The sequence below is a fragment of the Bombyx mandarina genome, chromosome 11, assembly GCF_030267445.1.
Source record: "Bombyx mandarina strain Sakado chromosome 11, ASM3026744v2".
NCBI lineage: Eukaryota > Metazoa > Arthropoda > Insecta > Lepidoptera > Bombycidae > Bombyx > Bombyx mandarina.
The window spans coordinates 2,957,733-2,985,262 of NC_143218.1; the positions used below are offsets into that span (position 1 = coordinate 2,957,733).

A 27,530-nucleotide genomic window follows, 5' to 3' on the forward strand; every position below is an offset into this window, starting at 1 on the left:
GATTTTTAATAAACGTTTCACACCTTGACCGTCGATGCTGTTAATTCGAATAATTCGTTTATGGAGGGTAGAAGTAAGGAGCAACCATCTCAGTAAGTTAAAAAGTGTCCGCTGAAAAGGGTCTAATTAAGGTAGCGCCACTGTAGCAAGTGGCAGGACTTTAAAAACTGCGCCATGAATTTCCCTTCAACCCAGCACACTACGCTCTATTAAAACTGCTACATTCATATAATTTCCACTTGCTACACTAGCGCTATTTCGGTGAGTCTCTCAACAATAACATCCTGTTTACAGGTGGACACTTCTTCAACTTGTCCCTTAAACAAGACGGTGCTTTTACCTCTACCCTCCATAATTTGTCTCAACATAAACGTCATTAGATATGAAAACGTGTCATCCCGAATTTCGCTTCCAAAAAAGCCACAGTCCAGCGAAGACCCGGCGTAATAATAAAGTCGGCTTGCTGATTGAAAGTGGAATATTCTGCAAGTGATTAATGCTTGGTTCTAGTAATATCGGCTAACCCTAAAACGCAATAGTCCCCGTCGAAATTGTTAGGACATCGTAACGGGCACGTAAACCTGTAATGTGTCATCTACAGTTACGAGAGCATCTATACTAATATTATAAAGAGGAAAGATTTGTTTGTTTGTTTGTTTCGAATAGGCTCCGAAACTACTGGACCGATTTGAAAAAAAATTCCTGATGAACATAGGCTACTTTTTTTTTTTTTGTTTTTTTTTCTTTTCTTTCATGTGTGTTTTAATGTTTCCGAAGCGAAGCGAGGGCGGGTCGCTAGTTAATTATAAAAAAGAAAGCATGGTTTTCGGGAATATCTAAAAAAACAATAATGGACACCCTATCTCCATGACCCAATATGGTTTGACCAATATTTGTCTTTTTCTAGATTTTTTTTTAAATTTTTGTCGGTATAGGTTTGTGTGTGTGCGTTTTTCTTAACAAGTGTTCAGTACGTGACTGCAGTTGACGCGGCATTATTGTGTCTAATAAAAAACTGCACATGAATCAGTGGAGGCACATCATAATATACACGTCACACGTGAATTGGTACAGCTAAAAACACCAGGACTAGAACGGAACGCTTCCCGCCAGTGCGTGAAGTGCGGCGCGCCCGCCGACTGGTACTGCTCGCGCTGCGCCATCACGCCCTACTGCTCGCAGACGTGCCAGACGAGGGACTGGACCGAGAGGCACAAGTCCGTCTGTCATTATCTAGCTCCGTGAGTATTCCTCCTTCGAAATGTCCCGCTCGTGACGTGTGCTCTGGTCGGATCGCGTTAGAACTGGTGATAGGACGCGCGGGTAGATACCATTACCCTGCCTGTTTTTACCGTGAAGCAGTAATGCTTTAGAAGGGCGGCACTCATGTCCCGATACGGGTGGCGACATTTACTTCGTAGATGCCTATGGACCCCAGTTGCTACAACACCATGCGGGTCGTGAGCTCGTCCAAACATCACAATTTTTATGGATTAGTCAATATCGATGTCGCCACCCACCTTGAGAGACGAGGTCCTACTCTCAATTGTGCCTCACTCGTCAAACTCTTGACTGCTGAGCGGTAGAAATAGGCGGGATGGTGGTACATGCTCGTGTGGGCTTAAAGTATTCCATACCACCGCCACTAGTAGGTACACGGAAATCTTCAGTTCACACGAAAACACATAATCATCTCACAGCAGAAGTAAGTTTGTACAAATTCAGAAATCACTATAAAGTTGCTTTCAGACTACGCTATAGTGCCATATAATATAGCCGCCTATACTTAGCCAATAATATATAGTACAGTACAGTGTGAACGTGGCTATAACAATATATGGTGTGCGATATTGTTGTGCTATGAGCTATATTATTATGCTATTTATATTATAGCGTAATCTGAAAGCGTCTTAATAGTTGTTGCAAAGTACGACTGCGCGCCGCCCTTAGTTGTGTGAGTGACCAATCTGTATACGCCTTAATGTAGGCTATATGTGTGCTAATGTGACGCTCCGTCGGGTACGCACACTACCTAACGAAAATGTGTATTTACGATTACAACTACAAATAAAGACCACACGCACTCTTACTTTGCAACAACTAATTGCAATGTAGTTGCTTAGCCATCAGTATATAAGTTATTGTACAAGGGATGCTCGTGGTTCGTGAGTCCGAAAATAAGTGAAGGTAGTTCGTTTGCGTCACACGAGGTCATCGAACTTGCCCGTCAGTTGGTCTTGTTTGTGTTACATTGCGTGTCAACAAACGTTCGACTTTTTTACGTCACGAATAGAGCTTTCTACTCACTGATTATCTCGCCAATCGTGATTACGATCCAGTGGTAGATTTAGTAATGCTCTTCCTTGTTTTTTTATTGCTCTAGTAGGCAGTCGAGCGTACGGCCCACTTGATGGTGAGTGGTTACCCGTGGACTTCAGCAATGCCAGGGGCAAAGCCAAGCCGTTGCCTACCGATTCTCAGGGCCAGTGTTAGCCACGGCGTAGCTGGAATAGCTCCTTAGGCTAATAATATAGATCTACACATATTAAATCCTCCATATTGAAAAGGCTAATTTTACAGCTACCTCCCAATACCGCTAAATCCCTAGGTATATTTTCACTAAAACTTGAAATTGTATAATGTCTTAGCAGTAATAATATTTGTCGTTTCCGTAGTTTGAAAACTGCTGGAGGCTTTGAAGCTGAAGCCACGTCTAGTAAGAGGTGAGTGGTCTCACGATCGGCATGTTCATACCGCATATCAAAGTTTTGTTTTAATTAGTCGACCATTGCGTGGGTAGTTGAATATAGTTGTATATCGAGGGATGAAAGGCTATTTAGGTTAAGCGACATTTCGCTTAGCACGCGACATTTATCTTTGTAATTAAAGGTCTTATTCGGTATCAGCATCAACAGTTCGATGTTTTTAATTGAACTTCAATTAAGTTTACTCCATTCGAATAGCCGAAGAAGTGTTTTTTCGTATGATATTTTTTTCAAATTTTAAACAGTAAATTACTCTGTTGTAAAGTTGCAAAAATGTCCCTTAAACCAAATTGTGTATGTCATGTGCATTACTATAATTCTCATGTTGTATTTGTTATTTTAGCTGTTCTACACACACTCATCACTTTTTATTATTATTCTCATGATCCTCTCGCAGGTCTGCTGGAAGAGATTTCTTAAAGAAATAAGCAGTGCCTTTGTACATAATTTTCCTATTACTCTGTACTATGTCTTCTTTTTTGTGTGTACATTAAAAAAAAATAGCTTTTCTCGATATAGTTATGACCTAGAGACATGAGCTGTAAGGTCTAACTTTTAACGGCTGCCCCGCCTTCCAAACCGAAACGCGTTACTGCTTCACGGCAGAAATATACAGGGCGGTGGTACCTACCCGTACAGACTCACAAGAGGTCCTACCACCAGTAATTACACAAATTATAATTTTGCGGGTTTGATTTTTATTATACCTTATGTTATTCCTTCACCGTGGAAGTCAATTGTGAACAGTTGTTAAGTACGTATTTCTTGAGAAAAATTGGTACCCGCCTGCGGGATTCGAACACCGATGCATCGCTACATATGCACCGGACGTTTTATCCTTTAGGCCAAGATGACTTCAAAATTCTGCGAAGCACTGCTCTTGCTAGGGTCAGTGTTAGCAACGTCGTCAGGATTGAGCCCCGTGAGCTCCGCTACTTGTTAGGATTACGCTGACATACCCTCTGAAGGCTATTGCTCGCTGTTCGCGACACTTTCTCCTTACGCCGTATAACTAATATTAATGGTCTCACGGCTACGCAGTAGGTTTTGTTTGTTTTAATAAGTTGTAAGAATATTAAGTTTCTCTGTTGTGTTGTACATATACTTACCACCTAATTATAATAAACAAATAAATCAATCAATCAGATGAGGTTGAAAATAATAATAATTGCAGCCTCTCTAATTCGACGCCGATGCGCGCCTCACACTCGCCACCGACAAAGCAGCAGCGGGGCGAAGCAGACGAAACTGACAATAAGGCCAAGGTAAAAACTTGATAATTTATATATAATTATATATATACTAGCGACCCGCCCTCGCTTCGCTTCGGAAACATTAAATTTTATTATTAATAGCTGAGTCTCGCGATGTTATCCGCGGTTGTTGTCGTACCGCGAGTGACGCCGTGGGGCGAAGCTAGTCTAAAAAAAGTAGCCTAAGTTACTCCTTATATCATCAGCTAACTAACAGTAAAAGTCTCGTCAAAATCGGTCCAGCCGTTCCAGAGATTAGCCGGAACAAACAGAGAGACAGACAAAAATTGTAAAAAATGTTACTTTGGTGTATGTACCGCATATATATTCATATGCATGTAGTAAAAAGCGGTTATTTCAATATTACAAACAGACACTGCAATTTTATTTATATGTATAGATAAGCAAGCTATATTACAATAAATATGTACTCATCCTGGAGGAAAGCATAAACATATAAATTAGAAGCTCCGTAGTCTCCAGTTCTGTGTTAATGATAATAAACAGAACCAATCCCAAAAAACGCGTAGGGTGTGTACGTTTAGGACTCTCATTCGCGGAAGCGGTTGTCTTTGAAGAGTCCGATCCTCAGGACGTCTCGATCGAGGTAGAAGGAGCGACAGAGGTCAGTGACAACTAGACGTGCACCCTCCAGGGCTGTCTGATCAAACCGACCTCATGGCACCACGGTCCGCTCAGATCTCAAAAGTCTAGGATTCCCAATCGTCGTGATCCCCGTCGTAGCAGCTTGGTTCTGCCCCTGGCATTGCTGACGTCCATGGGCGACGATAACCACTCACCATCAGGTGGGCCGTATGGTCGTCTGCCTACAAGGACAATAAAAAAAAAACTTCCCCTTCATTCTGATGGGATCCCGGAGAGTAGTCTCCTCTCCCGGTCATAGCTTCCCCCTACCTACCATTAACTTATGTTTGTGTCATTTTTAACAGAACATTCAAGAACCCAAGCAAAATTACCATCGCCCTTCGAACTCTGGCCCCAATAAAAACATTCCGGGGAAGAACCAAGATCACAGAAGACCCGCTACATCCAGAGAAGCGATAGAAGAGGAGACTGAAGAACGGGGAGCCAGGAGTGAGTTCTTTAACATGTGGTTCATCATTACGGCTTAAAGTAGTGTGTAACAGTAGTGAGTAGTTGTTCAATTGTTCCAACTGGAAAGGCAAAGGTATCATACCATATAGCCTAATCTTTGATACTACATGTTACAAAATACCCTGTAAAAATATAATTAATTATCAAACCAAAAAAAATTGTCAACCCTAGTAAGCTGTCACGTCAGAGAACTAGATTAGGACTTTTTGGCGGGAACTCAAGGAGTGAAGTTGTGTGATTTGTTGTAAATTTGTCTATTTAGTGTTTCTTCAGGTTTAAATGTGTAATAGTGGTGGTTTATTAACTGTTTACTATCTGTGGAAGTGCACAAGTGTAGGAAAATGATAGAAAGCCGCTGAACATAACTTCTCGGGCTCCTTCAAAAAGTCCACTGAAAAAGTATTATTAAATGACCACCGTTTTACTGAGATTATATTTCATCCCATATCATCTCATCTCATTTCATTTAATAAAAAAAGAAAAACTAAAGGGGAATACCCGTGTTATATGAGGGACTGAAATCGCGTTATATGAAAATACGTTGTATGAGTACCGTGTTAATAATAAGGAAAATTACTTAGTATGTGTTTTTTTTCCTCCACAGACCCGAAGCCAGCGGAGGTAACGAAAGACAAACATCATCCGATGAACCCGGTTACGTTCCAAAGGCGGCAGCTGAAGTCGAATCCGGTGGTGGATGCCCAGCCGGCGCCGAGAGAGCAGCAGCAGCCGGCGGCGGCGGCCAGGGCGCCCGAGGCATCTCCTACTGAACAGAGAGAGTCAGCTCGACGGACCCTCGTACCGGATAGGTTAGAAACTTTGTGTTATAACTAGTGGCGGGGCGTATTGGGTTCTAGTTTTAAAGGCGGGAGGACACCAGTTGTAATTTTTTTTAACCCACCTAAGCTGGTAGGTAGCCTTCAGAGGCTATTGCTAGCAGGTGAGCTCACGGGGCTCAAACCAGAGAGTGTTGCTAACACTGGCCCTAGCAAGGGCCGTGCTTCGCAGAATCTATCACCGGATCGGAAACTGAGAAGATCCGACGAGAAACTCAGTGGGCTGTGTCTGTGGGTTAGTTTGCTTAAAACCGATAGTGGATCGGAAAGATGCGAAAGATCCGAAATGACGTTTTATGCATCGAAACTTTGACCTCACGTCTGTCGGTAAGTGGTTGCGGCGTTCTCGTGGTCTATGGGCTCCAGTAACCACACCGATGTCACACAGCATGAGATTGTTATATGAGACTACGACGTTTGTACTACGTACAAAAAGCACGAGTAATCTTTCTGAAACATCTCAACTATCAATACATAAAAAGCAAGCAGTGAAATTTCTGTTATTCCCATATGTTGTGTGTTCTTAATGCATAATGTAATTTTAAACATAAATCTTGCTATGGTACTGTAGAAGTAATGTGTTGTAAGAGTGGAACTGTCTTGTAAAATACCATCTTATAGGACGAATGATATATTGCTCTATGCTCGTTCTAATAGCTAGAGTTGTTCCGCAGGTGCCTCATAGACAGTCTCAGCGAGGGGGACGTGGTGCTGGTCTCGGTGGAGCTGAAGGCGAGCGAGTGCTGCACCAAGCAGGGCGGCTACGTGTGCCTCTCCATGCACGAGAAGTACGAGAGCGACTACCAGAAGCTGTGCGAGGACTACGTGTTGGACTGCGAGGCTGACTCGGACGAGTACAAGTGAGTGTCTTGGTTTTAAACTGAAATTCGACTATGATTAATTGAAATTATAAGCTTAAACATTATTAGGGTTCTATTGTCGAAAACTATTAAAGTTCTATAGACCAGCGGTCGGGTAAATTACCCCAAATGGGGTAAAATGAAATTTTGGGGGGTAAAATTGAAACTTTTGTGAGTAAAAAGTATATATTTAATTCTTTTTTTTTAATTGCTTAGATGTGTGGACGAGCTCACGGCCCATCTGGTGTTAAGTGGTTACCGGAGCCCATAGACATGTACAGCGTAAATGCACCACCCACCTTGAAAGTCCTAAGGTCTCAAGTATAGTTACGACGGCTGCCCCACCCTTCAAACCGAAACGCAATACTGCTTCACGGCAGAAATAGGCAGGGCGGTGGTACCTACCCGTTGGACTCAAAAGGTCCTACCACCAGTAAACTTAAATTCGACTATAATTTGAAACATAATTAATTATATTAATTATTATTACTTCTATAAGCACAGATTTAACCAAGACTACAATATAGACAAACAATATTAATCCATTCTCAATTTGACCGCAGACTTTAAGCAATAACAAAAGTTTGACAATAATTAAATAGTATGTGTTGTGTCAAATACATAGTAGTGTGTGTAGTGTTTTCTTTATTGATTTAATGTATTATTATTAATGCATAATTTAAAAAAAATAGCATTCTGCACTCCTTCTCTATATTCTCTATAAGTGTGGGAAATTTCATACTCCTCCGTCCGCGCAATTTTCGTAAAAAGGGGTACAACGTTTTTTGCTTCGTGTATTAATATTATTATTCGTTTTATTATTATTCGTATTATTATTATATTCATGTATTAACATTCTTCATGTATTAACATTCAAGACTTCACTTCTTGGTCGTTGTTCCTCGATGTATATGGTGATTGTGGCAATTATGTAGTATTGCCCCTTTGGCCCATGGGCTACATGGACCAAAACTCCTTCGATGGAACGACCCTGCCAAAAACTTGTCTAAGATAATAATATATTACAAATAAAATTTACCAATAATTACTACCTGTACTGTTGTACTGTAAATACGGACACTCAGAACTCATGTCTCAATGTAAATGGCGACATTTACGTTATTGATATCCACGGGTTCCGTTGGCCACTTAACTCCAAGTGGGCCGTGAGCTCGTCCACCCATTAAAGCAGTAAAAAAATGTCCACAGTGAATGTATATTTTTTTTCCTACCTATTCTAGTAACCTTTTATTTTAGATTCAGCTAACTAGTAGGTGAGCTCACGGGACTCAAACCTGACGTGTTGTTGCTAACACTGGTTCTAGTCAGAGCCGTGCTTCGCAGAATCTACCACCGGATAGGAAACGCGACCCACTGAGAAGATCCGGCGAGAAACTCAGTGGGCTAACAATGTAATAATAATAATAATAACAATAACATTATAATTTTTACTAACAGAATTATAACGGGAGACACCTTCTCGTACCTGAGCCCCGAGGACGGAGGCTGGTACCGGGCGCGGGCGCTGAACACGACGATGGCTGCGCTACTGGACGGCAGCAAAGTCGTATACTTGAGAATGAACGACAAAGTGAAGAAGTTGCCGGCGAAGTACAGCGGGATACCGGAGTTCTGTTGCGTTTTGAACGCTGATGTCGAAGTGAGAATGTCTTCTGTTAATATATAGATCATATCGAGGGGTGAAAGGCTGTTTGGTTTAAGCGACAGTTATGAAACTACAGGAAAGTCATTTAAAGTTTAAGATTTTTTTTATTGCCTTTGTAGGCAGACGAGCATACGGCTCACCTGATAGTAAGTGGTCACCGTCGCTCATGGACGTCAGCAATGCCAGGGGCAGAGCTAAGCTGCTGCCTGCCTACACTGCCTACCTACCATTTGGAAAATGTATCATAACAACAAAATGGAGCAAACTTAATTGAGGTTCAATTTAAAACAACCAACTGTTGATGCTAATATCAAATAAAAGGCACCTTTGATTACAAAGATAAATTTCGCTTAAACAAAAGAGCCACTCACTCACTCGTCGATATCTTGCTTGGGAAACCTTCTCCGGAACTGATGTAGTAGGTATCAATAAAACCATTACCTGGCTACTGCCAGAGAGGGTCACTAAAACCTAAAAGAATTTTGGAAATATCGGTACCAACAAAAAGTCTTATCGCTTATTATGCCAATTATAGTGTGATTTATTTGCGGTTATTAAGCAAATATCACAAAGCTTTACCCTTGACGTTGCTGCTGTCCACGAGCCTCGGTAGCGGCTTAACCCCCGGCCGCACGCCAATGGAAGCGAGATAAACAGAAAATTAATTCTCATATATCTTTAATATATTTCTAGGTGGGCTTAAATCTCAAATGTTCGTTATTGTCCAAAACACCCAATGGATTCAAAGTTACACTTGAAAACGTCGAAACTGAAGCTAACGTCGGCGAAGGGGAGATCACGAGGTGGATTCCCGAGGTGGATTATCCTCCAGCGGTCAAGAACGTGCCAGGTAATTTACTTGACTATCCATTGTTTTTTTATTTCCACCAACCAGACTTCCTCTTGTCCTTCAAGGTTTATGGAGAGTACTTAGCTAGCATTGCTGACGTCTGTGGGCGACGGTAACCACTTTACTATCAGGTGGACCTTATGCTTCTCTGCCAACAAGCCTTACAAGGGCAATAAAAAAAATATTGACTAATGACATTCAATTCGTTCTTTCTAATAGTATTGTATAAATGTCCTATGCTTCAAACCTGAACCAATGACTATATATCTCTTTTAATATAACTCATAAAAAAAACATTTCCTCAAATAGTTCAACGGTCAGTTGAAATACCTGAAGTTCCTCGTCCGGAGATCAAGAACAAGAGCAGAGTGATATTAGTAGATGCGACCGACGTGCAGCGTGTGTTTGTGAGGCCGGCCGACACGCGCTCGCAGAAGGCGTTCGATAATATACTACAAGATGTGCTACTGTATGGTACAACGGGTGAGTCATTAAACTGTCCTCTGCAGCTCTGTACTGATCCCGAGCTCTTCTCGCACACAAACAGACACAGATCCGACCTACATCCAGCCGAGAGTCCTATACTACACTACTATAGACACAGTCCTCCGCAGCTCTATACTAATCTCGAGCGCGTCTCATGCACAAACAGACACAGATCCGATCTACATCCGAGTCTTATACTACATTTATTATTATATTTATTTCAGCTGAACCCTTGAAGGAGCCTCCAAGTAAGGGAGAAACAGTAGTCAGCAAGTACACAGACAATTTGCACTACAGAGCATTGTGCAAACGTACTAGTGTTAACAAAAATAAATATTTACTTGAATATATTGAATATGGTGAGTTTTCGTTTGCTTTTTACATTCTAATATAAACTATTTTCATAATATTTTTGTAATACTGAATATTTACCATTTACTTGGTCATCTTAGATATAAAAAATACTGTGGGATAATTACTACACAATACAATGGAATTTTTGACCTTATGTTCTAAGGTCAGCGGTGGTAACTTAACACCAAATGGCCTGGAAGAATTACAGCACATCATGACCTTGTTTGGCAAGTGTTTTTAGAGAGTGAGAGAGAAAGAGAACGAGAGAATACAGAATTTTACCTTCCAATAAAATTTTGTATTGTTTCCTAAGACGTCCAAAGTCCAGATAATGTTTTACTGGGGCTACATCCATCATTATGAGCCGAACAATGACAAATATGGCGGCTTGTCTTTGCTTGTTGGTTCGGTTCCAGAGGTTATAGAAGGCGCCGTAGGCGGGACTTTGTAACGGAAGTAGTAGGAAGTTTGAAACGGAAGTAGTCAAATTTAGCGACCTGCAGTGGAAATCAGACGACGTACTCTCATAATGAACTTCGGATGTCAATCAGAACACATAATATACTTTATTGCTTATCGAAACATAATTAACATAAAAAAAAAAGTAAATAGGTTTTATTATTTTTTAAACTGCAATATTGTTGACAGGCAACATTGAAATAACTCAGCTGAATCGTCTGTACGCGTGCCCCGAGCACCTGTCGGTGACGTCACTAGCCAGTCTGACGTCACACGTGCAACTAGACACTACCGTCGGAGAGCTGACACCTCGCGCTCTAGAATACATTGAGACTATCAAAGAGGAGGAGATGATCTTGGTATTGTATTGAGACTGGGAAATATTCATCTCTGTTTTTTTTTATTGCAAGGACGAGCTCACGGCCTACCTGGTATTAAGTGGTTACTGGAGCTCATAGACATTTACAGCGTAAATGGCGCCACCCACCTTGAGATATAAATTCTTAGGTCTCAGTATAGTTACAACGGCCGCCCCGCCCTTCAAACCGAAACGCATTACTGCTTCACGACAGAAATTGGCGGGGTGGAGTTACCTACCAGCGCGGACAAGAGGTCCTACCACCAGCAATTTGAACAACATGCATATAAATAATTTGTACTACATGCATATGGATATATATACGGTACATACACCAAAATAACAATTGTCTGTCTGTCTGTCTGCTTGTTCCGGCTAATCTCTGGAACGTCTAGACTGATTTTGACGAAACTTTCACTGATAGGTAGTTGATGATATAAGGAGTAACTTAGGCTACTTCGCCCCGGGGCGTCACCCGCTGTACGACAATAATAGCGGGTAACATCGCGGGACTCAGCTAGTCATTAATAAACCAACCACTGCACTCTCGCGCTGTGCTCGCACAGTTAGCAATCTCTAATGAGCCCGTGAGCTCACCTACCCATCCTTGTAGCTGGAATAGCCACTTAGACTATCAGCGAAAACTAACCCATAGTTCAATTTGATCGAGCAGACTCTATCGAGCGGCGCCGACACGGCCCAGAGCGGCGCCGCCCTCGTCAACCTCACCCTGGTTAAGAACAACGAGAATGTCAATAAGAGAATAGAAGAACTGTGCACTCCAGAATGGAAGAAACTCGAGCTGAAAGGAGTCGATGTTATAGGTGACGGATCTGCGCGTTTTTTTTTTGTTTATTGCTCAGATGGGTGGACGAGCTCACAGCCCACCTGGTGTTAAGTGGTTACTGGAGCCCATAGACATCTACGAAGTAAATGCGCCACCCACATTGAGATATTTTCATTTAGTTATAATCTAGTTGTAATTTCAAATTTAGTTAGAACAGGAAAAAGTACGAATTCCGTGTCTCTTAAATCAAGCGGCATACATTAAGCTTTAAGGGATGCGCTTTAAGGCTTAAAGTAAGCGAATCGAAATTGAAAAATTACAATTTAAAACGAATTATTAAAATTATACCAGTTTAAGGTGTATAATTTGAATGATATCGATGTAAGGTATAGTTCGTTGGTGCTATATCGACTGACTCTTTTCTGGAAGCTTCGTGGTTTTGGCCGGCGACGTCTCTGCCGCTCCGCCCGCATGCATGTCCCTCCAAGAACCACGATTAGAACCAATAGGGATGTGCGCGTTATACATTTATTTTATTACATTTTTGGCTTTTACCGTAAAAACAAGAATTTTTATTTAAGCCAATTCAATTCTAAAGGCGCGATGTCATAACTGAATTTGTGGTCCACAGAAACAGAACGTCTGATGTACGGCACCGCTCTGGACTACATCGAGCTGCCGGCCGCGCCCTTCGACCTGCAAGTGCTGGACGAGGTCGGCCTGGACTCTGGGAACATATCGGGCTGCCCCACGAACTCGGACTACGTGCGATACGTCATGACGAAGCTCCCTGCGCGGGTACGACACACGCCTTCCGCTAACTAGTAGGGACTGACTTGACGGAAATCTAAATAACGGCTTTTTTTTTCTAAGCGATTTTATGACCTGGTAACTAAGACCTTTAGGTCATATCTTATTTTAATTTATATTGTTTTTATGAAAAATGATAATGTGGAGTGAAATGAAATGAAATGAGATGAGTTCTCGTCGAACCCGTCGCTTTAACCCATAGACACAACCTACTGAGTTTCTCGCCGGATCTTCTCAGTAGGTCGCGTTTCCGATCCGGTGGTAGTTCTGCGAAGTATGGCTCGTGCTAGTGGTTAGTGTTAGCAATGACGTCAGGTTTGAGCCCCGTGAGCTCACCTACTAGTTCAGTGAATCTAGAATAATTCCTCGAGGTTACTAGAAAAGGTAGGAAAAAAAGACATGCTTCAGGCATCTGACAAATATCTTGTGTGACTACCCACCACAGTTTTGTCTTTGATATTCTGAAAAGTGTTCACCAAACGTCATTTCACAGATGAGGGAATACTGCGAGAGCGAATTCGGTCGGCAGCCGTATTTGCCCGCGGCCGAGGAGCTTTGCATTGCGCAGCTGCCGCCATGTAAGTGTCTATTACAATAATTACGTGTTACTGGTTGTAGAGCTAAGCAACAACAAAAAAAAACATGTCGGACAAAACGCTTTAGTAAATAGGTTGTGAGTGTTTTAATGTGTGATTCGTTTGGCAGCCTCCGAATGGCACAGAGCGGTGGTGCTAGAACAGATCCTGGGGCCCGGCGGTGGCACCGCGCGGGTGCTGTTCGTGGACCACGGCAACGTGGCCGAGGTGCCGGTCTCCTCGCTGCGGAAGATGCTGGCGGAGTTCGTCACCGACCTGCCGGCCGTCGCCTGCCAGATCGTCATTGAAGGTTCCTACATCTTACCGACTCGTTACAGTTAGACCGGTGTGCTAAGTGCGAGTTTTTTAATATTATTTTCCTGCTTAAGCGGATAGCCTTGAGAGGATATGTCAGTGTAAACGAAAGGATATGGCAGCCATTCTAACTATACTGAGACCTTAGAACTTATATCTCAAGGTGGCTTACGTTGCAGATGTCTATGGGCTCCGGTAACCACTTAACACCAGGTTGGGTGTGAGCTCGTCCACCCAAGCAATCAAAAAATAAAATAATGTTGAAACGTTTGCCGCTAGGGACGCTGTTCCAACTGCCTACAAAGGACATGGCCCAAAAGTGGGTCAACTTTGTGTCAAAACTATTTGTACTTGAAAAACTATGCCGAGTATAATAAGTACCTCAAGCACAGGCCACTGAGTTTTTCGCCGGATCTTCTCAGTGGTCGCGAATTTTAACATGATAAATGTATTAAGGAAAAAAATCACCTCTATGTTTATAAATATATATTTATGTACATATGGTATTTGTGTATGCGTGTGTTCACATCTGTATTAATTATATATTTATATTTTAATTGAATGGTACACCGCGTGAAATTCGTTTCCGAAGGGTTCTTGTCCACCTGATGGTTGTCTGGAAGAGATCGCTTTATTTATTTATGTAATGTTTCGCATTGTTTATTTTTTTGGTGAACAATAAAGAATACTCTCACTCATTCACTCACTCAATCACTCACTCACTCATTCACTCACTCACTCACTCACTCATTCACTCACTCGCTCTTTGCAGTCGAAGAGAGACCTTGAGCCGTTCAGCTCAAACACGTAATTTTGCTATTCAACAGATTTCCCGAAGCAAGCAACGGCCGAGATGCTTGCGAAGGCGCGTCGGTTCATGAGCGGCCCGGACAAGGCTCGCGCCGCCCAGCTGCCGGTCCGGGGCTGCGACAAGCAGGACGTCGGCATCTACACGATCCGCGTCCCGGAGCTGATCGAAGCGATGACCGAGTGACTCGAGACTAGATGCGATGCTGTCTCGTTAAAAACTACATAAATTATATGGCGACGTCTGAGGCTTCAAGTACGGGATGTTTATTGCGGAAATGTGGTTTTTATAAAATGTATATTTATATCGAGGGGTGAAATTGATATTTATCTTTGTAATTAATGGTCCGTTTTATTTGGTATCAGCATCAACCGTACCATATTTTTAAACTTCAATTAAGTTTACTCGAATCAAATAACTTATATTTTTTCAAATTTTCAACTTTAAGCGGTTCTCCTGTAAATTTGCAAAAAGTGTCACTTAAAAAACGCCCTTTCATCCCTCGATATACATGTATATATATATGTATTTTCCGCTATGCGGTGTCGATTTAGAATAGTATTCAATTTCGTCCTGTGGGCATTGCAAAAAGCGATTAAGAGATTTACCAGCAAATTCTCATGAGTTTAACAAATGCAACGTGCAGCGATCTACAACTGGGAAGAGCGTATTGTAACTACCTCCACGATGCCTATAAAAAAAGATAACAAAATCTTAATACTTTATATCGAGGGGTGAAAAGCTATTTTATCCGACCGCGACGGAGCAACGCGAAGCCGCCGTCGCCCAAAACATGTCGGATTCCTTGGATTCGCTCGGTGTTTTTAGGACCCTCAAGCACCGGTCACAGTCCTCGCGAACTAACCCATAGACACAGCCCATTTATTCTCTCGCCGGATCTTTTCAGTGGGTCGCACTTCCGATCCGGTACTTAGATTCAGCGAAGCGCTGCTCTTGCTAGGGCTAGTGCTAGCAAATTCTCTCAGGTTGAGCCCGTGAGTTCACCGCGTAGCTGGTATAGCCCTTTAAGCTATCAGATAATAGGAAAAGAAAAAAAAAGAAAAGCTACTACATGGTTTAAGCGATGTTTCGCTTTAGTACGCGACATATTTATCTTTGTAAATAAAGTAGATTTTTATTTGGTATGATAGCATCAACAGTTCAGATTTTTTAATTGGACTTCAATTGAATATGCAATTACGAAAAGGGCACATGTCGCATATATTGTCAAATACGTTTTTTCATATACATGTAGTTTTTAGGCTTACCTACACCCATTTTATAATAATTCTAGTAATTTTCAATTGCTAATTAAAACTAAAATAAATCTCAAAAGTTAATATTTTAAATTTTACACTGCTTTAGAAAATAATCAGTTTTTTTTCCGTTTCGTTTGAACATTTTACATTTTCAGAGATGTGCCCTTTTCGAAATTGCATATTCAATTAAGTTTAGCCCATTGAAACTCCCAAATCGTCGTAACGTTTAAATGGCTCTCCTGTAAAGTTACAAAAATGTCGCTCAAACCAAATAGCCTTTCACTTCTCTATATAATAGACCGAACTTAAGTGTACAGTTAAATGTCAGATATAATAAAAAATATTGTTGTGATATATAAAAATCGTTAAGGCCTCAGTCGAGGTATGTACACTCACTCATCCGTGTCGCTCATACTAAGTATGTGTCTTCCAAATGAGAATACAAGTCTTCTCTGGCCATTTGTCAGCCTGAAGACTGCTCAGATCAGACCAAGCCACGCTGCCTCCGTGAAGAACTTGAGATTCCGTCTCCGCGGTGAGACTACAATCTCAATACCGATTTTTTTAACTTTTAAGACTATGTTAAGTAGTTTTAAGGAATGTTCGATACATTGATATCATTAAGATAATTAAATCAATAAGATATATTTTTAGTTTGTAAGATTACTATTTTTTTTTTATTAATGATTGTTTTTTCTATTATCTAAATGTTTGTATAACTCTTTAATACGTAGATTTATTAATATGGCGACTGCCGTGTAGGTCACCAGTGCCCTACGCGGCGCACTGATGTCGATTACCTACTGAGTTTCTCGCCGGATCTTCTCAGTGGGTCGTGTTTCCGATCCGGTGATAGATTCTGCGAAGTACGGCTCTTGTTAGGGTTCGTGTTAGCAACGTCGTCAGGTTTGAGCCCCGTGAGCTCACTTACTAGTTAAGGTTACGCTGAAATAGCCTCTCAAGGCTATCAGCATAGGTAGGAAAAAAAAGATGTCGATTTCTCTCTTTGATCTTTTCTTACTAAGTTGCCGGAATATCTAGTAGACTCTGGGAAAGGCGAATCCGAACGATACTGAGAATTAATCTATTTCTAACAGACATAAAAGACTAAACCATACATTGACAAACAAAAGAAGGCAATGTTAGACAATCCAGGCGCCTTAGTAACAGATATCGCCATAATTACTTCAGTGCGCCACGTAGGGCACCTGTGACCTACACGCCAGTCAACGTGTTAAAGAATTTAACTGTTTATAATCTTTGGAACGTTAAATTAAACATTCCCAAAAGTAATTGCCTTCTTGGCTCAGAAAATGTTATGATAGATTTCGTTACATTGCGCGCTAAAGGTGACTTCATTTGCGGTCACCATTCTGTATACTTGCCTCGTTAGCGAGAGCGTTTTGTCTTTAAGTTTATATATAAATGGAGGGCGCAAGCGATCTGTACCGATAATTAAGTTCGTGAGCTTCTGTGGTCCCATTTGTAACAAGCTATTGGAGCTTTTTTTATGACCCCAACGAAAGAATTAACTAAAAAAAAAGGGTGCGTGTACTTATGTACGCGCGTAAGAAGTTATACTTTATTTTTATTAAATTTATTTCTCTTTTTTTATTAAAATTTTAATCAATTTGAAAAAAAATCGATTAAACAACATCCTCAAACACGCATATTGGACATCCCTTTTCTTGACATCGTATAAATTCGGTAATGCTCGGTACGGTTCGGAAAGTTCACCTGCGGCTATATTCGGACTCGCCAAGTTACGTCGGTCGTGTTGTAATGAGCGATTTAGTGGGCAACTTCATTCTGTTAATTTTGTGTCACGGTGCGCGCGCATCGTAAAATTTCACTCTCATCAATTTTTCATAACGCGCCTAAAGAAGTATAACTTCAATAACTATGCGTATTATAACAAGATTGAACGAATAACCGTTTGAATTATTATTCCGTTCCGGTTTTCCGAACGCGCAATGTAAAGCAAAGGCGGGTGGCCTTTTCTCGAATTTTTTTTTTTTTAATTAATCTTTAGGAACTTTATTATAATGTTTTAATGCGGCCAATTTGCGTTTACGGTAAGACTACATACAGTATTCATGTGGGAAACGGAACGTTTAGAGCGAAAGGGATGAATGTATGGCTGAGAAAGGGACAGGGAGAGATTGTTAACAAAATATATTGACCCTTTCACTCTAAGCGTTCCGTTTGCTACATTCGTGTTGTTTGGTTTTCGATCGTGGTTACTTTAAGAGATCGGTTTGACTAGAAGACCACAGTATTCATGTTGTGTGCAAATCTTGAATTCTATTCTCGATCCGCGAGGATCTGGAGTACGTATAGGTTCGTCATCGACAACAGATTTGTGATAACGACGAGGAGAGTACTTACAATTGAAGACATGAGTGGATGAAGCGGATATGATATAATTTGTTAATTTTGAGAAAACTGGCAACAAACTATAGTTACTTGTACTTTCTCTACCAACACCTTCATCAAGTGCAATTTGTAAAAATAGCCTTTAAACTCGGAGTTTTAAGGTCTAATATGGTTTATAGGCACATAACACCTTCGTTCTATGTAAAAACTAAAAAATCTTAAAAAATGGTACTTAACCCCTTCGACCACTCATGTCTTCAATTATTTCAAACCAAAGAAGCAGCAGGTGGGTGGTAAAAGTTTCGTCATTTCTTACTTTGAGACCGACGGAATCCGTTAAGGAATTGACATTGTACACGAGAATTGAAAAAAAATGCGATGCTTTAAAAAAAGGTAATTATGTAAATTCTACAAATTTAACTAATACTACAAGCAAATTAAAAAAAAAATTGATTACGTGTTGCGATGTACCAAAAAAAAAGATAATTTGCTAAAATTTCAAGGTCCCCTTGGCAAATCCCTTGGACCTATCGACTTTTAGTAGATCAAAGAGCTTACAGAGACGTTTTTTCTAGTCTCGTAAAAGGTTTTTATAAAATTTTAAGAATCTCTATTATGAGGAGAGTTCAGTTTTAAAACTTGAAACTTTCAGTAGAATTTTACAGCAAACTTCGATGGCGACGCATTGTTAAATTTAATACTATAGAGGTTCAAGTCAGCAGGAAAGCCTGGTTTTTGGGAATGTCACCATTCTTAAAAAAATATAAATATTTTCCTTGTCAGATGACAAGTTTTCGTCCGCTGCCGTGGTTCGGAAGATTCCCATGCAGTGGACCTTTAATTATGTTTCTATCTCGTGGTGTCTAAGGGCGCTTCCTGCATCATTTGACTTTTCGCCAAGTTAAACTTGAACCGGATTTTGATATCAAATCCTTCAGTAGATATTTCCAGAAATTCGTTTTTGGAAATTTCGAAAATGTTGTAAAGCACTGTAATTGTTGGAGTGTTCTTTAATTTCATTTCGAGCTTACAAATGATGGCTTGGATTGAAGTTTTTCTGGCCCCAAAAATACCGTCAGCACGAACGGTGTTATTTTTAAGGTCTCTTCGCCAATTTTAATTCGACCTTTTGGGTCGTTCTGGGCGACGCTATTGTGACCCTTTCCGAACATTTAATTGTAGGAGAAATTTCTCTGACAAAGTGATATGTCGGGTCAGGTTCAAACTGAAGCGTTTGGTGACCTGACGATATTAACTTTCAATGGATTTTGTACAGGAGAAACACAAAGCTGTAATGATGTTAAATTTCAGCGGGTCTTTTTATGCCTTAACATACGTTATTTTAATGTGTGTTGGATTTTATAGTAAGCCGCACGTAAGTTGGCAAGGTTTTGGTGTAGTGGGGGTAATGACGCGCATAATGCACATTGCCACAAAAAAATGGTCACTTTTATTGCCCGCATATAATTTAATTTTATTTTATTTAACTTTTTATTTGCCACAATTTATTTTTAAGCCTGTGTGCTTAGAAGAAAGTTAAAGAAAAGAGAGGAATTCGTGAGGTGTATTAGGTGTTATAAATAAAATACAATTAAAAGTTCAGAAGTTTATTTAAAAAAATATAGTTAATATTAAAAATTATGTGTCGCCGTCGTCACTATCGTTTTCTAATAGTGCTACCTCTTGCATTAAATTTATGGTAGCACCTGAGCTGGTGGAAAGAGTTGGCTCCTCATCCTCGACATAACTCTCGTTGCTGGAAGAGTCGCTGTCGTCACTGGCGTAAATAATAAAATGCTCAGTGACTGAATCGACTATATGGTCATTGGTATTTGGTCCTGGCATTGCAAACAAATTTAAAACAATAATAACAACTCGTAACAAAAACTCAATATAAACAAAGGGTTCCACCAACTTTAGTAGGCGCATGTGTAATCGGGAGTGAACGGAACGTGGACGCGGTGCGGGAGGGGAGGGTCGACTGACTCACCAATCGCGCGCTCGGAACGGTGCTACGTCTTTCCCCGCGTCCCGCTTGACAACCAAAGAGACCTAAAAAACGACTTCTGCGCATCTAATGACTCTTGCCAAGTTACGTGCCGGGGACTATACATGAATTTTCAAGTTAGTTATTAAATCCAACGGGTTCACTGTTGTGAATACCGTTTTCTAAATCATTTAAGCTTGCTTGTCTAATTATAGAGATGTCACCAAGGCCATAATTACCTTTTGCCGAGTCTTTTTGGCAGTGACATATTTTTGCCTAATTACATTTTGATCCGCTTTTTTATCAGCTTATTTACGGTGCGGACTAAGCTAAGCTCAGTCCCCCAACAAGCTAGCACGCTATGAACGTGCGCAGAATCGCCTGGAAACGTGAACACGGCAACTTTCATTTGAATTTTACAGCAAATTTCAAGTTGGAATCTCGTTTCATTTTAGGCACACCCGGTTTATTTCAAAACCCTGCAGATTCCAATGATGGATATTGTAGGAATTTTCTCGATTTTTCGATCTAACAATTCTTTTGGGGTGACGTGGGCCCTGTAAATACGTGGTCGCATCTGTATAGACTGCATAAGCCACTGCCAAGATATCAAGCCAAGAACTCTACGAATAAAAAGACATACATAGTTTTTTGCGAATCATTTTTGTTTTAATATGGTGCTAATTGAAGCGACTGGATTTGCAATGCGGTTGTATTTTTTCAAAAAGAAAAAAATAGCTCTCGTACAGTAAGGCAGTGCGTGAAGTAAACGTACCTATGAATGTGTGTGTTTGATGCATCCTGTATGCTTTTTTTTTATAAATGCGACAAATGTTTTTGTAGTTCTACCTTCAAAATCATGTATTCGAAGAATTTGCGTACTAAAATTATATAGGACAGCGCCGTGAGATGACAACGAACCGTTGTCTGAAATGCCACGGCTAGATTGTTCCAGAATTCGAAATGTGTAACCTTTGAATATGTGATTTAAAATAAACGCTTGATTTTGTTTTGTTTTATTTGTTTGCTATTTGTTTTTTATCTATTCTAATAGTTGCAGTTTATCTTGTATGGGAGTTGATAAATTAATTAAATGGCTATATTTCCTGTGGGATCTTATGGCATCAAGTCAAGTAATGCTTGGACAGAGCTTTTTTGGTTTTGTCGCCGTTAATTTCGTGACTTTTAGTTAAGTCGATTCGAGCTCTTGCGGAGAATTCGTCAGTAGAGTTTGACAGCAAATTTCGAGTCACGTTGATAACTCCAAAGTTTTACAGCAAATTTCGAGTCACGTTGTTCACTGCAAATGCTTAACGCGCCGGAGTTATTAGAGTTTACTTATTACTTGAATTAAATATTTCTTGGATTTCTTTACGAAATTGATTTTTAGTACTTAAATAATTTTTGACCAAGACTTTGATAGTGTCAATCTAAGTTAGGCTTGGCCAGGTATATTTTACAATTAGAGCCATTTATTTTTAATGATCCAATAGGGTCATTATAAGCTGTCATAAATAATCCTTCGTGGAGTTTTACAGCAAATTTTGAGTCACGTTGTTAACTCCAAATGCTTAACGCGCCGGAGTTATTATGACTTATTACTTGAATTAATTGAAAGGTCATTTCTGCAGTTCTTTACAAAATTGAATTTTGGTAAAGAATCCTTTGACCAACATGTTGATATCACAATCCAAGCTATGCTTGGAAAGATATTGTTCTCTCTTTGGAGCCATTAATGTTCAAAACTCCAAAGGAGCCACTCCAAACTGTCGTAAAGTATCCTTCAGTAGAGTTTTACAGCAAATTTCGAGTCACGTTGTTCACTGCAAATGCTTAACGCGCCGGAATTATTAGAGTTGACTCATTACTTGAATTAATTATAAGGTCATTTGTGGATTTCTTTAAGAATTTGAATTTTGGTAAAGAATCCTTTGACCAAGACTTTGGTAATGTCAATCCAAGCTATGGTTGGTCAGACACATCTCTCGATTGGAGCCATTAATGCTTAAAAATCCAATGGTGCCACTCCAAACTGTCGTAAAGTATCCTTCAGTAGAGTTTTACAGCAAATTTCATGTCACGTTGTTAACTCCAAATGCTTAACGCGCCGGAGTTATTAGAGTTGACTTAATACTTGAATTAATTTAAAGGTCATTCCTGTAGTTCTTTACAAAATTGAATTATGGTAAATAATCCTTTGACCAACATTTTGATAGTGTCGACCCAAGTTAGCTTGGTCAGACATATCTCTCGATTGAAGCCATTAATTTTTGATAATCCAATGCGGTCACTCCAAACGGTGTAAAGAATCCTTCAGTAGAATTTTACAGCAAATTTCAAGTCACGTTGTTAACTCCAAATGCTTAACGCGCCGGAGTTATTAGAGTTGACTTAATACTTGAATTAATTTAAAGGTCATTCCTGTAGTTCTTTACAAAATTGAATTATGGTAAACAATCCTTTTACTAAGATTTTGATAGTGTCAACCCAAGTTAGCTTGGTCAGACACATCTCTCGATTGGAGCCATTAAGTTTAAAAATCCAATGGAGCCATTCATAACTGTCGTAAAGTATCCTTCAGTAGAGTTTTACAGCAAATTTTGAGTCACTTTGTTATCTCCAAATGCTTAACGCGCCGGAGTTATTAGAGTTGACTTATTACTAGGATTAATTAGAAGGTCATTTCTGGAGTTCTTTACGAAATTGGTTTTTAGTAAAGAATCCTTTGACCAAGACTTTGATAGTTTCAATCCAAGCTATGCGTGGTCAGACATGTTTCTTGATTGAGGTCATTTATTTTAAATAATCCAATCAATCCGCCCGAGCCTATCATGAAGAATCCTTCACTAGAGTTTTACAGCTTTAGCTAATTCTACTCGCAAATAAAAAAAAAAAAAATAATTGACGAGTTGCGATGTTCCAAAAAAAGCATTGACCTATATAGTAAAAAAAGTATTTAGATTGCTAAAATTTCAAGGTCCCCTTGTCAAATCCCTCGGACCTATTGACTTTTAGTAGATCAAAGAGCTTGCAGAGACGTTTTTCCTAGTCTCATAAAAGGTTTTTATAAAATTTTGAAAATCTCTATTGTGAGTAATTCAGTTTTAAAACTTGAAACTTTCAGTAGAATTTTACAGCAAACTTCGATGGCGACCCATTGTTAAATTTAATACTATAGAGATTCAAGTTATCAGGAAAGCCTGGCTTTTGGGAATGTCACCATTCTTAAAAAAATATAAATATTTACCTTGTCAGATGACAAGTTTTCGTCCGCTGCTGTGGTTCGGAAGATTCCCATGCAGTGAACCTTTAATTATGTTTCTGTCTCGTCGTGTCTAAGGGCGCTTCCTGCACTATTTGACTTTTCGCCAAGTTAAACTTGAACTGGATTTTGATATCAAATCCTTCAGTAGATTTTTCCAGAAATTCGTTTTTGGAAATTTCGAAAATGTTGTAAAGCACTGTAATTGTTGGAGTGTTCTTTAATTTCATTTCAAGCTTACAAATGATGGCTTGGATTGAAGTTTTTCTGACCCCAAAAATACCGTCAGCACGAACGGTGTGATTTTTAAGGTCTTTTCGCCAATTTTAATTCGACCTTTTGGGTCGTTCTAGGCGACGATATTGTGACCCTTTCCGAACATTTAATTGTAGGAGAAATTTCTCTGACAAAGTGATATGTCGGGTCAGGTTCAAACTGAAGCGTTTGGTGACCTGACGACATTAACTTTCAGTGGATTTTGTACAGGACAAACACAAAGCTGTAATGATGTTACATTTCAGCGGGTCTTTTTATGTCTTAACATACGTTATTTTAATGTGTGTTGGATTTTATAGTAAGCCGCACGTAAGTTGGCAAGGTTTTGGTGTAGTGGGGGTAATGTCGCGCATAATGCAAATTGCAACAAAAAAATGGTCACTTTTATTGGCCGCATATAATTTAATTTTATTTTGTTTAATTTTTAATTGCCACAATTTATTTTAAGCCTGTGGGCTTAGAAGAAAGTTAAAGAAAAGAGAGGAATTCGTGAGGTGTATTAGGTGTTATAAATAAAATACAATTAAAAGTTCAGAAGTATATGTAAAAAAATATAGTTAATATTAAAAATTATGTGTCGCCGTCGTCACTATCATTTTCTAATAGTGCTGCCCCTTGGATTAAATTTATGGTAGCACCTGAGCTGGTGGAAGGAGTTGGCTCCTCACCCTCGACATAACTCTCGTAGCTGGAAGAGTCGCTGTCATCACTGGCGTAAATAATAAAACGCTCAGCGACTGAATCGACTATATGATCATTGGTATTTGGTCCTGGCATTGCAAACAAATTTAAAACAATAACACTCGTAACAAAAACTAAATTTAAAACAATAATAACAACTCGTAACAAAAATTCAATATAAACAAAGGGTTCCTTCAACTTTAGTAGGCGCATGTGTAATCGGGAGTGAACGGAACGTGACCATATGATCATTGGTATTTGGTCCTGGTATTGCAAACAAATTTAAAACAATAATAACAACTCGTAACAAAAACTCAATATAAACAAAGGGTTCCACCAACTGTAGTAGGCGCATGTGTAATCGGGAGTGAACGGAACGTGGACGCGGTGCGGGAGGGGAGGGTCGACTGACTCACTAATCGCGCGCTCGGAACGGTGCTACGTCTTTCCCCGCGTCCCGCTTGACAACCAAAGAGACCTAAAAAACGACTTCTGCGCATCTAATGACTCTTGCCAAGTTACGTGCCGGGGACTATACATGAATTTTCAAGTTAGTTATTAAATCCAACGGGTTCACTGTTGTGAATACCGTTTTCTAAATCATTTAAGCTTGCTTGTCTAATTATAGAGATGTCACCAAGGCCATAATTACCTTTTGCCGAGTCTTTTTGGCAGTGACATATTTTTGCCTAATTACATTTTGATCCGCTTTTTTATCAGCTTATTTACGGTGCGGACTAAGCTAAGCTCAGTCCCCCAACAAGCTAGCACGCTATGAACGTGCGCAGAATCGCCTGGAAACGTGAACACGGCAACTTTCATTTGAATTTTACAGCAAATTTCAAGTTGGAATCTCGTTTCATTTTAGGCACACCCGGTTTATTTCAAAACCCTGCAGATTCCAATGATGGATATTGTAGGAATTTTCTCGATTTTTCGATCTAACAATTCTTTTGGGGTGACGTGGGCCCTGTAAATACGTGGTCGCATCTGTATAGACTGCATAAGCCACTGCCAAGATATCAAGCCAAGAACTCTACGAATAAAAAGACATACATAGTTTTTTGCGAATCATTTTTGTTTTAATATGGTGCTAATTGAAGCGACTGGATTTGCAATGCGGTTGTATTTTTTCAAAAAGAAAAAAATAGCTCTCGTACAGTAAGGCAGTGCGTGAAGTAAACGTACCTATGAATGTGTGTGTTTGATGCATCCTGTATGCTTTTTTTTTATAAATGCGACAAATGTTTTTGTAGTTCTACCTTCAAAATCATGTATTCGAAGAATTTGCGTACTAAAATTATATAGGACAGCGCCGTGAGATGACAACGAACCGTTGTCTGAAATGCCACGGCTAGATTGTTCCAGAATTCGAAATGTGTAACCTTTGAATATGTGATTTAAAATAAACGCTTGATTTTGTTTTGTTTTATTTGTTTGCTATTTGTTTTTTATCTATTCTAATAGTTGCAGTTTATCTTGTATGGGAGTTGATAAATTAATTAAATGGCTATATTTCCTGTGGGATCTTATGGCATCAAGTCAAGTAATGCTTGGACAGAGCTTTTTTGGTTTTGTCGCCGTTAATTTTGTGACTTTTAGTTGAGTCGATTCGAGCTCTTGCGGAGAATTCTTCAGTAGAGTTTTACAGCAAATTTTGAGTCACGTTTTTAACTCCAAATGCTTAACGCGCCAGAGTTATTAGAGTTGACTTATTACTTGAATTAATTGAAAGGTCATTTCTGCAGTTCTTTACAAAATTGAATTTTGGTAAAGAATCCTTTGACCAACATGTTGATATCACAATCCAAGCTATGCTTGGAAAGATATTGTTCTCTCTTTGGAGCCATTAATGTTCAAAACTCCAAAGGAGCCACTCCAAACTGTCGTAAAGTATCCTTCAGTAGAGTTTTACAGCAAATATCGAGTCACGTTGTCAACTCCAAATGCTTAACGCGCCGGAGTTATTAGAGTTGACTCATTACTTGAATTAATTAGGTCTTTTGTGGATTTCTTTAAGAAATTGAATTTTGGTAAAGAATCCTTTGACCAAGACTTTGATAGTGTCAACCCAAGTTAGCTTGGTCAGACATATCTCTGGATTGAAGCTATTAATTTTGAATAATCCAATGCGTTCACTCCAAACGGTGTAAAGAATCCTTCAGTAGAGTTTTACAGCAAATTTCGAGTCACGTTGTCAACTCCAAATGCTTAACGCGCCGGAGTTATTAGAGTTGACTCATTACTTGAATTAATTAGGTCTTTTGTGGATTTCTTTAAGAAATTGAATTTTGGTAAAGAATCCTTTGACCAAGACTTTGATAGTGTCAATTCAAGCTATGCTTGGTCAGACATATCTCTCGATTGGAGCCATTAAGTTTAGAAATCCAATGGAGCCACTCATAACTGTCGTAAAGTATCCTTCAGTAGAGTTTTACAGCAAATTTTGAGTCACTTTGTTATCTCCAATTGCTTAACGCGCCGGAGTTATTAGAGTTGATTTAGTACTTGAATTAATTAAGTATTTTTTTAATTTCTTCACGAAATTGATTTTTAGTAAATAATCTTTTGACCAAGACTTTGATAGTGTCAATCCAAGTTAGGCTTGGCCAGACATATTTTACAATTAGAGCCATATATCTTTAATGATCCAATAGGGTCATTATAAGCTGTCGTAAAGTACGGGTGGCCCATAAGTCCTTTGATATGAAAAAAAAATTATTAAAATAAAACTAATTACATTATGAATTAAATTTTTATTTACATAAAAAGCTTAAAAAACGGGAAATATTTTTTGAAAATAACATCTCCTAAATGTAATCCGTTGCGATCACGGCACTCTTGCAAACGACGTCTAAAATTGTCGATGACTGCGCGGCACGTCACTGCTGAAATGCTTGTCATTTCTCTGCGGATGTTTTCTTTTAGGGCCTCAATTGACCGCGGGTTTGTGTCGTATACTTTAGCCTTAAGGTAGCCCCACAAAAAAAAATCCATCGGGGTCAGATCTGGACTACGTGGAGGCCAGGAAATGTCTCCTCTCTTAGAGATAACTTTGCCAGGAAAAAGTTGACGGATAACGGGCATAGCAGTGTTAGAGGTGTGAGAAGTGGCCACATCCTGTTGAAACCACGTCCTGGCATTAAAGCCTGAAAAGTTTTGCAATTCTGGTATGAAAAACTCTTCGATCATAGCCACATATCGCTCCGACGTAACAGTAACTGCGCGCCCTCTGTCATCCTCAAAGAAGTAAGGCCCTAGGATACCATGGGCTGACATAGCGGCCCAAACAGTCACTTTCGGACTATGTAAGGGCTTCTGATGCTTAAGTTTTGGATTGATGGGGCTCCAATAGCGGCAATTTTGTTTACTAACATGCCCGTTAAGATGG

At 39.7% G+C, this 27,530-nt stretch overlaps 1 protein-coding gene across 1 annotated transcript; it reads left to right on the plus strand.

Moving 5' to 3' along the window:
• Positions 1 to 927: 927 nt before the first annotated feature.
• On the plus strand, positions 928 to 25,571 carry LOC114241803 (uncharacterized). The gene is made up of 16 exons (XM_089731404.1): positions 928 to 1,241; positions 2,676 to 2,723; positions 3,940 to 4,030; positions 4,969 to 5,113; positions 5,739 to 5,943; positions 6,645 to 6,830; positions 8,289 to 8,490; positions 9,190 to 9,346; positions 9,656 to 9,829; positions 10,057 to 10,191; positions 10,835 to 11,004; positions 11,677 to 11,827; positions 12,422 to 12,588; positions 13,094 to 13,178; positions 13,306 to 13,485; positions 14,318 to 25,571. Exons 3-16 carry the CDS (start codon positions 3,959 to 3,961, stop codon positions 14,482 to 14,484), a joined length of 2,196 nt encoding a protein of 731 aa, XP_089587530.1. The 5' UTR covers positions 928 to 1,241; positions 2,676 to 2,723; positions 3,940 to 3,958; the 3' UTR covers positions 14,485 to 25,571.
• The last annotated feature ends 1,959 nt before the right edge of the window (positions 25,572 to 27,530 follow it).